General features: G+C 36.3%; 2 protein-coding genes and 1 pseudogene across 3 annotated transcripts; all 3 read right to left on the bottom strand.

Annotated features, from left to right (window-relative positions):
* Positions 1 to 44: 44 nt before the first annotated feature.
* LOC104728008 (S-protein homolog 2 pseudogene) lies at positions 45 to 648 on the bottom strand (annotated as a pseudogene). Its single transcript, XR_015570285.1, has one exon. The product of XR_015570285.1 is annotated as an S-protein homolog 2 pseudogene (transcript).
* A 2,928-nt stretch (positions 649 to 3,576) lies between these two features.
* LOC147933989 (uncharacterized) lies at positions 3,577 to 7,048 on the bottom strand. The gene is made up of 4 exons (XM_087472422.1): positions 4,941 to 7,048; positions 4,494 to 4,727; positions 4,330 to 4,452; positions 3,577 to 4,210 (listed from the first exon to the last, which is right to left on the bottom strand). The coding sequence occupies exons 1-4, from the start codon at positions 7,046 to 7,048 to the stop codon at positions 3,577 to 3,579; spliced, it is 3,099 nt and encodes a 1,032-aa protein (XP_087328548.1).
* Positions 7,049 to 11,341: 4,293 nt separating this feature from the next.
* On the bottom strand, positions 11,342 to 12,743 carry LOC104723503 (putative enoyl-CoA hydratase 1, peroxisomal). The gene is made up of 3 exons (XM_010441889.3): positions 12,087 to 12,743; positions 11,648 to 11,930; positions 11,342 to 11,547 (listed from the first exon to the last, which is right to left on the bottom strand). Exons 1-3 carry the CDS (start codon positions 12,494 to 12,496, stop codon positions 11,443 to 11,445), a joined length of 798 nt encoding a protein of 265 aa, XP_010440191.1. The 5' UTR covers positions 12,497 to 12,743; the 3' UTR covers positions 11,342 to 11,442.
* Positions 12,744 to 13,102: the final 359 nt, after the last annotated feature.

The following is a 13,102-nucleotide window of genomic DNA, read 5'->3' as shown; positions in this document are numbered from 1 at the left end:
TGTTTGAAACAGTGAAACTCGTCAGTCATAGAAGACACATCAGCAAGAACTAAGTTTATCTGTCTGTTATTTATTATAAAATGCAATCCATTAGTACAAATAGCATATCGATGGTTGTCAAGACAAAAACGAATTCCAAGAATAACAAATATCAAAGTGCTTAGTTTCATCGTTGAACCTACAAGGTCCGGTTTGTCTTATCTTCCACACACACTTCTCGCACCAGTTATCACCGGAACTATCTCGATGGTCTTTATATATATCAAACCAATACAATTTATTTGGAAACCTCGGCCATCGAAAATCACAATAAAACAGTGTCCTTCCAAAGAATTGACGCTTAAAACTAAAAGACCACGACTCACCTGGCTGCAAAGTCCTGTTGCCAAGATCATCGTCTTTTGATCTACAGTGATACAATAACGTTAGCTGATTACCAAGATCGTTTGTGATTTCCACAGTTATTTTCCCGGTAGGAAACACAGATTTTGTTGATGGTGGATCGTTGGTAACCAGAATGTTGCTTTCATGGCCGGCATGTGATGATGTTGTAGTCAAGAAGATGATCAATATGAACAGTGGTGGAAGGTATTGCTTTGGAGTATCCATTTTTTTTTTGGTGTCTAGTAGATGGGAGTTTAAGCTAACATTATATATTGTTTGTGCTCGTTGAAATGGGTTCTAATATAATTTGTTGTTCCATATATATATTCTATACGAATATACCGTTTCTTAAAATGAATGCATGTGGTCAAATTAAGTTACTTTTAAAGGGATGTTAATTGCTGTCAAAATCATAATAACAGCATTCAAACTTAACTAAAAAATTTTATATAACATGAGAAGGTTTTTGCAGCTTTTGATAGGGAGATGATGAGATGATACTTGGCATGTTATCTATCTAACACCTGTTCTCTTTTGTTGTTTAAACTTAATTAATTAAATTTATTTGTATTTTGGATCTAAGTAATTAGAGATCCATAAAACAAATAAAAAAACTCTCTTAACATTTCATTTTTTCCTTCTTCAATAAGAACCAGTTGTAGACCCCATCTGATCTAAAGCCACCATTTATCGTTTTGTGGTTTCATTCTAGGAAAAAAACTGATTATATTTATTTTGAAATTCTAAATATGGGGTTCAGTCTTATATATAATTCAGGTAGTGGCAGAGGGTGAAGGAGGAGGGGTGTCAACTGACACCCATAAAATTTATAATTTTTTTTAATTTAGGCTTATATATATTACATAATGGTAAATTTGGTTTGTTTTTAGTGAATTGACACCCATGTCTCAGGTTCTACTACCCTTTTTGACTCCCTTTTTTATTTTTTTATACTAAATTTTTTTTGTGTTTATATAATCTCTTAAGTTTTAAATAAAAACTCCCCATAATTTTTACATATTAGCAATATATGACCTCCATAATCCATTATTTCTGGCTCCGCCACTGGATTCAGGGCAAAGTTGGATTCTAGATTATGTTCTTATATAATATGAGAAGGTTTTTCTCAGCTTTTGCTAAGAAGATGACACTTGACATGTTATATATCTAACACCTGTCTTCTTTTATTGTTTGGACCTAATTAATTAAATTCATTATACTTTGGACCTAAGTAATTAGAGGCCCATAAAACAAACAAACAAAATCTTAATATTTCCTTTTTCTCTTCCTCAATAAGAACCAGTTGTAGACCTTTTCTCATCTAAAACCATCATTTACCAGTTTGTGGTTTTATCCTAGGAAAAAAAAACTAATTATAGTTTATTTTGAAATTCTAAATATGGGTTTCAGTCTTATGTATGATTCAGGGCAAAGCCAGATTCTAAATTATGTATAAAATTTATTTTTGGGTTTCAATCTTATAAATGATTCATCATGGGCAAGAAAGGATTCTAGATTATGTTAGACCATGGGATGTTTATGTGTTCTCAAAATTCTCTTATAAATTCATAAATTTTTGGATTCCCATTTCTGAATTAGTTTATGGCATTTAATCTTATATAATCTAATGGTGGGATGTTTTCCGTAAGTAATTTGATAATTGCTTACTCATTTATTTCCCATTAGATCTTACCAATTTTTTTTTCCATAAAAGTATAATTCATTCCGTTTTCCATGAAATTAGAATTCAATCCCTAAGTACTCTCCTTTTAAAACAAATTTTAAGTTATTAATATTTAATTTCAGTCATTAGGTTCCTATAAAGAATTATCTTATTTTTATATATCTTTCTAAATTTCAATAGGTATTCTTGAAAAATTTTAAAATTATTTTTGCAGGTTATCATGTTTGTTGTTCACATTAATACTACATAGATAAAAATTATGTGATAATGTTTGACAAATTTATTTATTCATTAGAGTGTTTATGTATGTCTTTCCTACTCTCCATGAGTCAGTCCGGCAATTTTTGATGTCATACGCTAATATTTTTTTAAAACCCATTTTTATTATTGTAAACAAAATTATAAAATATACTAATAGAAAAATTATTTTCATTTTTTTCATATTGTAGTTCATTTTTTGCTTGCTCACATTTTTCTTTCTCTTTTCAATGTTTTCATGTTCATTTAAATATTCATACGAAAATAAATATTATATTGCCAAATAACTCATTATTCTTTTAAAACTTTTCGAATATGGAAACTTTTTTATTAGATTTAATAACTAAACTTATAATTTTAATTTTTTCCTACATAAAAAACCTAAAACTTTTGGCCTAAAATATGCTCCAAAAAAATTGATGCCCTAATCTGTAACTTAACTTGCTTGGCCTATGGGTATAGCCTTGAACCATGTTTTATTTTTACTTCAGGATTGTCGTGTTTGTTTGTTGTTGTGTTAATATTACTACTTCATGAGAAAAATGAACTATATCATGATTTAATATGTTGGGCATGTTAGGTTTTGTTCCTTTTTTATATTTTAGAATTTCAATTTTTTTTCCTTTTGGACATTCATGTGGTAAAGCAGGATAAACTTCTTCTGATTTGATGATGCATATGAATTTCTCTATTGTAAATTTAGTTTCTTAGTAGTCTTCATCTTTAAGCAAAAAAAACGTATTTAAAACTATTATAAAAAAGGAAAATTGTATGTTTACTATCATATGCTTAAAAAAACATGTTTTTAAGCTTGTGATGTCTTTTTATATCATGGTACAATATGAATTGCATTTTTCTATACTATATTTGACTAATTTGACTTATATAGTTTTGAGTAGTATATGCTAATTGTATATTGGTATCATATATTTTTAAGAATCTTAGTATCAAATAGCTTTAGAATTAACCATCTTAGAAATAAAAGAACAAAAAAAATTCATATAACATTTTCCACTTTCACATTTAATAGTTTACTTTTTAAGAATTTTTTTTTTTTTTTTTGACCTCAAACTCCATATTTTGTTACTCAAGATCGAATAGGTTGGTTTCTAAAGCCAACCATTCCGGAACCTTTAATTATACATGGGAAAACAAATAACCTCGTACTCGAGCCCTTTTGGCAAGGCGATCGGCACAGACATTTAAAGTTTTAGGAATATGGGAGATAGAAAAAATCACAAACTTAGCTCTTAAATCCCGAAACCTATATAACTCTGTGGAAAAATTAGGCCACTCATCAATCTCCTCAATGACCTTGATAATGGTATCACAAAATCTGATTCGAAATGAACTGATGTCAAACCATGTTGTATCGCTGATTCCATCGCCCAGAGAAGTGCCTCCAACTCAGATTGAGAAACAGAGAGGTGTCGTCTCATACATTTCAACCCGAAGTAAGTTGCAGAGCTTTGCAAAACAAAGCGCAAACCTGCAAACTGATCCTTATTGTCCCAAGATGCATCTAGTTGACACCGAACATCACCTATGGTCTCCTCGTCCTCCTCAAAATCCTCTGGTTGTCCATCTTCCGACTCCTCGCAAGCTTCGACGACCTGCGCCAAACGCCACGCTAAAGCTTCAGCCAAAGCAAGTTCTAAAGTATCAATCGGGGAGATATCCTTGTTATTGAACATTTTCTCATTCCTCGCTTTCCAATTGTACCACAAGATCCAGGGAAAAACCTTTAATTGTTCCTCTGATGCACCATGTTCCTTAGCTCGCCACAAGAGATAATCAAAATTTTCGTAAATGGAGTTACTCGGGAACACACCCGGATGAGTTGCTATATTGGACGAAGCCCATACCTGTAGATCTGGCGGACACCTGAAAAGTACATGATTGATTGATTCCTCCTCAACTCCACATCTAGAGCATGACTTATCTGAGCCGCAATGTCGCCTACTAATCGGCTATTGGCTGCCAAGAATCCTGAAATGGCTTGCCACATGAAATGTTTGATTTTTCTCGACGATTTCAGCTTCCAGACCTGACTCTTAAGTTTTGTTGTGCTTGGTTCTAAATCCTCTTGGCTCGAAAGAGTAGCGATAGGATATCCCGACCTTGACCTGATTTTGTGAAGCTCCAAACATAGTCATCAACCATAAACCTCCTGTTGGGTTGTAGACAAGTTATTAACGAGATGTCCAGTACATCCACCAGTTCGGCTAGCTTGTCCATTTTCCAAGTCTTCGTCTCAAAATCGATCAAATGGTTCACATACACATTTGGATCTCTTGTTACGCCTCTATCCTTTGCTGGTCGTGCAGGAGTTGTAGGAATCCAGTTATCCAACCACAATCGGGTATTAAAACCCCGAGCGGATGTTCTTCCATAGTCCTTGCTGCAAGAGAGGTTTGGCTGCCATCATACTTCTCCACCCAAATGATGGGGAATTTGCTTTTTTCACATCTATGGGGTTTGTGTATCTGAAATATCGTCCCTTTAGTACTCGGCTAAGTAAAGAATCAAGGAATCTCAGAAGTCTCCTTAGCTGCTTGGAAAGTAAAGCCAGATTACTATTTGTTGAGGAAGTAGGAAACAAGACATGACGTACGTTGGTAAAGCTTGTGCAACAGACTTTATCAAGACTTCCTTCCCACCCTTTGAGAAGAATTTTGCTGACCAAGAGTTTATCCTAGCGTTTAATCTGTCCTGTACAAAAGCAAAAACCTGTTGTTTAGAGCCACATATCGTCTTAGGTAGCCCCAGGTACGTCCCCATTCCACCTTCTTTTGAGATTCTGATCGCCCTTTTTAGATCCGCTTTAAGAGTTTGATTCACTTTATTACCAAAGAGGATAGCCGATTTTTCCTTGTTCAGTTGTTGTCCCGAAGCTGCCCCATATCTGTTTATGATCGTAAGAAGCTCAGCACATTGTTGGATATCTGCTCGACAGAAGAATAGGCTGTCATCAGCAAACAGTAGATGTGACACCGGTGGGCTCCCTTGAGCTATTTTTAGGCCAGTGATACGTCCTTCTGCCTTGGCACCATGGATTTGTGCTATCAATGCCTTTGTACATAAGATGAACAAAAATGGGGAAAGCGGGTCGCCTTGGCGTAATCCCCTTGTAGGGATTATATTTGCTTTTGCTTCCCCATTGATGAGCACTTTGTAAGAGACTGATGATATACAACACATCATCATCGAGATCCATTTGCTATCAAATCCCAACCTACACATAATTTTTTCCAAAAATGACCATTCCACTCTATCATACGCCTTGCTCATGTCCGTCTTGATAGCAAGAAACTTGGAACTGCATATTGCGTTTGTACGTAGGGCATGAAAATTCTCTTGTGCTAGTAGGATGTTATCTGTAATCAGACGTCTAGCCACAAAGGCTGATCGTGTCTCCGAGATCAACTTAGGGAGGGCTTTCCTCAAACGATTGGAAAGAACTTTTGAGATGGTCTTATAACTTACATTACATAAGTTGATGGGTCTGAACTCCCCCATTTCCCTAGGCCTTTCATTCTTGGGGATCATACAAATGTTTGTATCATTCAGCCTTGGATCAAACGAACCCGTTTCAAAAAAATCCTTTACCATTTTAATGATATCCTTGCTGGTGAGTTTCCATAACCGCTGAAAAAATAGACTTGTCATCCCATCTGGGTCGGGCGCCTTATCCGGGTTGATACCAAACACAGCCTTTCTTATCTGTCCATTTGTTGGAGGACGAATTAGAGATACATTTATTTCAGGTGTGACTTTTTTTGGACCAGACCGGAGAACCTCCTCTACCCCTGTGATGTTAGACGCAGAAAACAGTTCCTGAAAATATTGAGTCGCCACATGTTCGATACCTTCCTCCGACTGCACCAAGGCACCCTCTCTGTTCTTTAAGCTGCATATACGTTTTCGAGCTCTTCTTTGCTTCGTAGTAGCGTGAAAGAACTTTGTATTCCGTTCGCCCTCTTTTAACCAAGTGACTCTACTTTTTTGTTTCCAATATAGCTCTTCCTCCCTAAACGCAGCACAAAGCTGCCATTTCATCTCAAGTTCTTCCTCCATGGTCAGCGAGTCATTATCCTGAGCTTGATCTAATTTATCTTTCAGAGTGTCAATGGTCTGCTTTGCATTACCCGGGTTTTCTCTTTTCCACATAGAGATTGCCTTCCGGCAAGCAACAATCTTTGAATCAACATCAGATGGGCCTTCCGTAGTCAACTCTCCCCAACCAGCCTTGACTACATTCTTGAAACCCTGTTTCCCAAAACATCTTTTATCGAATTTGAAACTCTTTTGCCGCCGACGATTATTTGATGAGATTCTAGCCAGCACAGGTCGATGATCAGATCCCCAAAGCTTAAGATACTCCACATTAGTGTGGGAAAACAAATGATGCCACTCCTCATTTCCAACCGCCCGATACATTCTGCAACGAACCCTCTTACGGTTCCTTCTCTTACCGATCCACGAGAAGAAATTTCCTTTATATGGGAAATCGATCATCCCACAATTAGCAAGCATATTTCGAAAAGGAAGAAAAGTTGACTCAACTCGTCTTTTACCTCCTTTTTTCTCCTGGTTCCCAATTATCTCATTAAAATCTCCTATCATGAACCAAGGCCCGCACCTTGTAAGACTGATTCTTGTCAACCTTTCCCAAACATCTTCTCGATTTGCCACAACCGGATCTCCATACACGAAAGTCATGTATACTTTGTGTTCGTCCAATGTGGTTTCAACATCTATCATCCGATTATCAGAATATAGAATAGTCACATTAGGAGAATTCATGTAAAACAAACCTAAACCTCCGCTTCTCCTAGATGGATCCACGGTAAATAAATTATCATAACCTAAAGAAAATTGAATGTCTTGCATAAAAGAAAATTTGTTTTTTGTCTCAGAAAGAAAAAGAAAAGCAAGAAAAAAATATCTATTGAGCTCTTTGAGGTGCTCTGAAGTCAAGTAGGCTCCCGCCCCTTGACAGTTCCAGGCAATTGTATTCATATCTGGGAACTGGGTGGTTTCTGGGACACCACCGAACCAGATTTAGCAGTAGACTTCTTACTTAAAGCAGAAGGGAACACCTCAGCACGAGGGACAGTATTCGATCTTGCACGCCCAGTACCTTGCCTCTTCTTTGGGGATTGTCGGGCTCTTAATGCATTAAGTTTTCTGGAAGCAGCCCCGGAGATATCAGGGCTCCTAGGAGCTCATCTTCGATCCTCACCTTTGTCTTTTGCAGGAGCTTTCAAACGCGCATGCCCTACCCACGCTTGCAGAGAGGCTGCACCCATTTTACCCTGATCTTTCCTTATCTTTTCCTTGGCCTTTTCTCTCGTAGTCATCATTTTTGTGGTCACACTAGGCTTTTGCCTTATGATCGGTGATAGCTGAGAAATAGCTTCAATTTGTTCATCACCCTCCCCTATGATCACTTCTTGCTCTGTAGTACCATGCAAAAGACCTGCATCACGGAGATAGTCATCCACTGGGGGGTATCTTCATCTAGGAGATCATCATTATTAATCATTTCCTCATCCATTATCAGTTTGTCCTCCATCTCTGCATCCTGACCGATTAGATCTTCATTATTATCAACCGGAGTTGGGCGATCAGACTTCTGCTGCTCCATATTCCATTCCACACAGACCTCCGCCGGAGGAGTGGAAGATTTATTAGGGAAGCCCTCTTCAACCTCGAGAACTACTTCCTTGCTCGCCTGATCAATGCTTTTATCCCTTGTTTCTCCGAGCCGTCCATGTTTCTGTATAGAGTTTTCTCCCTTATGATAAGAATCCTTCTTGGGTCGGGACTTCACACTCCATCTGGGAACATATTCTCCCATCTCTCTATCTTGATAACTCTGCTTCGCAAAGGCCTCTCTCCTCTGTGCCTCATAACTTACATGATATATTCCCTCTCCTCATGTATGTCTATCAAGCCGCAACTTTGCTAACTGATTCCTTGTCTTATAAATATCCGAGATCGTTCTTTGTGAGTCAGAAGTTGCCATGGAATCTCTGCTAAAATCTCCATCTACATGTCGCTCATAAAAACGGTTCTCAGAAAAGGATGCCCGAGACTTCCTCTGTTCTCCTTCATTTGCTCCATAGTTCCTGTCTAGCTGCCTGCTTTTTCCGGAAGGTCTATCTCTTGAATAGGGATGAAATATCTCCCGATATCGGGGAATACCTTGAGGGCTATCCTGATCCAGCCTATCCCAGACACCTTTACTCCGGGAAGCACGCTTTTCCCGCAACTCTTGGCGAAGATCTGAGTCAATTCTCTGTCCTCTCTGTTCGTAATCTCTCGCAATGTTTCTCCTGACCTGTGCTGAAGATTCAGCTTGGTCCTCCCTATTTTCATACCCTCCAAGACCCTTTCCCATCTGAGAATCCGACTAGGACGAGGATGCTCTTCGAGATTTATTTCTCAACCTTTCTAATTCCAAAAGTTTAGGACATGACCTTTCTTCATGAGAAATTCTTTTACAGGTAAAACAGTATCGGTCAAGATCGTCATAACGAAGAGTAACATTAACACTCCCACCATTCTCGAAAACAACTTTACTCTCAAACTGTAAGGGATTGTCTCCGTTAACTGAAACTTGGACCTTAGCACCCTCAATATCAACTACAACCACTGTCCCAAGAGCTTTACCAATTCCCCTGTAGGTTTGGTCCTTCTTATATATCGTCGGGACTCCCTTTATATGCACCCAGAACAGCATTGTATTTGGAAAATCCTCTCTGATATTTGTTTCCCATCTCTCGAGGGAGAAACTCCAACGATTAAAATGACATGGGCGTCTCTGCAAAACCTTGAGAAGGTCCTCTTCATTATTGAAATCGAACTGAAATTTTCCATTCCCAAGATCTGTGCCCTGAACCCTTCCTTCTACATCCCAGATTCGCTCCTTGGGCATAAAAGCTAATAGAGCCTCCGTACTCCTCCCATCCAAGTGAAACATTCTCCCAACCAAATTTTTAAACTTATCAATCAGATCCGAAAAATCAAATTTCGGAATCCGAATCACTCCTTGCTCCTCCTCCTCCCGTTCCTTATCCAGCATCGTTTCCTTCCTGCTCCTCCTTTGAAACTCAGATCTAGACATCGGTGCATAAACTGTAAAAACAAAAGCCATAATACCAGAGAAAAAGAGAAAAACTCGTAGCAGTGTGCTAGAAAGGTGACAATCTCTCCAATCCGAAAGATGAACTAAACGAAAAGCACTTGAAGATTATCGAGGTGAGAACCTCTTGGAATCGCCTTTGAGATCGCCTAACCCTAGGAGCGCCGCCATTACTTAAAAGAATTTTCTAAGAAATTTTATTATTATGACATTTGACATTATAATATTCTATGGTTTGTCTTCTAAGTAGATAAGACAAAATGATTATTCATTTTATTCAATTGCATCTATGATGATGATGAAATAATATCATTGCATGTTTATACTCATCCAAAAATTAGTGTAATTTTTTATAACTTTATTTACTTGGATTCATTTTCATTATTAAAATTTCGTAAAAACAATTTTAATTTGTATTAGAATGTATAAATAATAACTTATATTATGAATAAGTATTCAAATAAAATGATATTAAAATATTAAGTTACATTAAAAATAAAAATATTATATTTACGAGAAACTTACCAATGGACACACAATATTAGAAATATGTTCTCAAATTTCTGTACACTAAAAAATAATATTATATAATGAGAAACTTAATGAGTCTTTCACCTAGGGCTGGGCAAAATAACCGATAACCAAATAACCGACCGAAACCGAACCGAAAAAAACCAAACCGAACCGAACCGAAATTCTTCAAATACCCGAATGGTTAGTAAAAATCTATATCCAAACTAACCGAAACCGAACCGAACCGAACCGACAATTAAATGGTTAACCGAAATATCCGAAAATCTAGAAAATATCAAATATTATATACTTAATATTATGCAAACTATAAAATAAACTTAAAATATAAATTATTTCTAGATTCAAAACAATTAAATATTTTAAATAATCAATATATGTAAATGTTATTATTTTGAATTTACAAAGTTAAATACTATTTTGTCAAATTGAATCAATATTTTTCCCTTTTTTGTATTTTTGTTATTGTATATTTGGTTAATTTTGGTTATATTCGGTTAGTTTTGGTTATATTTGGTTTATTTGGTTAATGTTAATATAATTTATGTTAGTTATGGTTATTTATTTAAATAACCAAACCGAAACCGAACCGAAAGAAACTGAACCGAACCGAACCGAAATTTCAAAAATATCCAAATGGTTACTATATTACTATATCCAAAATAACCGAAACCGAATACAACCAAACCGAAACCGAATGGTTAACCGAATGCCCAGGCTAGTTTCACCAATGCATATGCTCTAATATGTATTAAAAATCTAAAGGGAGAAAAAACCATAAACTCTACTATGCAATCAAAATTTTCTCCATGTGTTGAAATACTCTAATAATATATATACAAGGAAAACTCAAGTAACAAAAATAACCATTGCTGAGAAAACAAATAAAAACTAATAATTTCCAAATTACTAAAATTGAACAACATTGTAAGCTAAACCCAGCACGGAATGACTTCTAGTATATATTGAACATTGATTTGGGAGACTTTGAATGACTTTTTACTTTTTAGTTAAAAAAAAAAAGCTGTAACAAGGATTTTTGTTACACTTATGAAACAAACAAATATATATATATATATATATATATATATATATTCTTATTGAAGACAGTAATCAAAATGTAAACCTAGATAATAATGGTACAAACTAGAATGTTATGTTTTGGATATTTGCAGGAGATGGACAAGGCAGGTTTATGCATGCTAGATGAAGGATTTATTTACTAACTTAAAAGTTATGTTTTGGATATTTGCAGCTTGTTCTGTCTGAGACATACATATATGCGAATCTTAAACTATATTGAGTAACCCAACTTTACTTGATTTGCGTTACACTTTTGAAACAAAGATATTATTATTGAGGATAGTAATCAAAACGTAAATTACCATAATGGTACAAAGTAGTAATATTTCAAGATCCATAGAAGAGAAACTGTCTACAACTTGGAAGAAGGTTTCTTGGATCCACGTCCAGCTATAAACTCCTGCATCTTCTTAAACTGTTCCTTCGTCATCCCACTATAATACGCGTGAGCTCGCTCCTGCCAATTCAAATTACAGTTTTAATTAGACTCTCTCTCTCTCAATAGAAGGACTGATCAAAAAGTTCAAAAAAAAGGGTAAAAAAAAAGGTTTAATAACCTTTTCGAGTGCGAGAGCATGTCCAAGATCAAGCTTTAGTCCATCATTGATAACAGATTTAATCCTCAGAACCATGCCTTGTTCATTCTTGATTATAGCCTCTGCGATCTCTCTAGCTTTCTTGAAAGCTTCTCCTTCTTCAACCACATGGTTCACAAACCCTAACTTCCCAGCTACGTCAGCTGTCAATGGCAATGATGTTAAAGAAACTTCCCTAGCTTTGTTTGCTCCGATGATCCTCGACAGCTTCTGTGACAAACCCCATGAAGGAAATATCCCAAACCTTCACAACCAAAAACAGAGGATTCACATTCATATCATTCAGAAAGATTCATCACAAGGCAACACTACTTTTCACAATGTTGAACTGAGAGCAATATGATCTGTTCTCATGATCTCTATAAACATTTAAAACGACGTCGTAAGAGAAGAGATAAACCTGGCGTGAGTATCCATGAACTTAGCTCCTCTAGAAGCGACCAAAATATCACAGGCCAAGGCGAGTTCGAACCCGGCGGTGATGGCGAAACCGTTGATAGCTCCGATGATCGGTTTACGTAACCGCTCCATCTGCACGACCGGGTCGGTTTCCGGATCCTTCACGTCTCCTTTGAAAACAGACTCCGCAGCAGTCAAATCAACGCCGGAGCAGAAAGATCGACCCGATCCGGTGAAAATAACGACCTGGACAGATTCTTCGGAGTCCATGTCCTTGAATGCCTTGGCGAGATCCACCATCATCGCTCTCGTGAGCGAATTGAGAGACTTCGGACGGTTGATTGTGATGACGGCGATCCCGCCTGATTCCTTCTTCACCATGATGAGATTTTCCGGTACCGTTTGATCCATTTTTTCGACGATTCCGATTACTATGAACGAGTATTCGAGTTTTCTGATCGGGTTTTTTTTAAAGTTTAGTCAATGAGGAAAGAAGAGATGACGAAGAACTTGCTTAGGTTGGTGTGCCATTGTTTTATCTTTAGTAAACTGCCTCCCGTTTTTGGCCGCTCTTTCGACGCTGCGTATTTTGTTTCTGAAATATGAAAACGCCAGCTTTAACACAGATAGACAAAAACATTAGATCATAATTCACTACATTTTTTATATATGATAAGATATATGTTTGTAATTTCTAGTTTATGATATTAATTAAACTTTTCACAAAAAGGTGATTTTGATAGGACCATATATTTATTATCTTATTATATTAATATTATCAAATTGTGTTAATTTTACACTAACGGAGAAATTTGTTATTATATGATTATAAATTTATCAAATCTTAATGTATATAGGTTTTAATGTATCATATATTATGTGAACTATATATGAAATCAAAAACCAATGAAAAAAATTGCTCTAAGCCGATGAACACAACTGAGACCGGTTCAATTCTGGTTTACAGGTCCTTCCGCATTTGAATGTTTGATTTCATTTCACAATTGCAATTTTTTT

The sequence above is a fragment of the Camelina sativa genome, chromosome 11 (assembly GCF_030686135.1).
Source record: "Camelina sativa cultivar CO46 ecotype springtype chromosome 11, ASM3068613v1".
Lineage (NCBI taxonomy): Eukaryota > Viridiplantae > Streptophyta > Magnoliopsida > Brassicales > Brassicaceae > Camelina > Camelina sativa.
The sequence above is the reverse complement of the archived record's forward strand: the minus strand, read 5'-3'. Positions and strand labels throughout refer to the sequence as shown.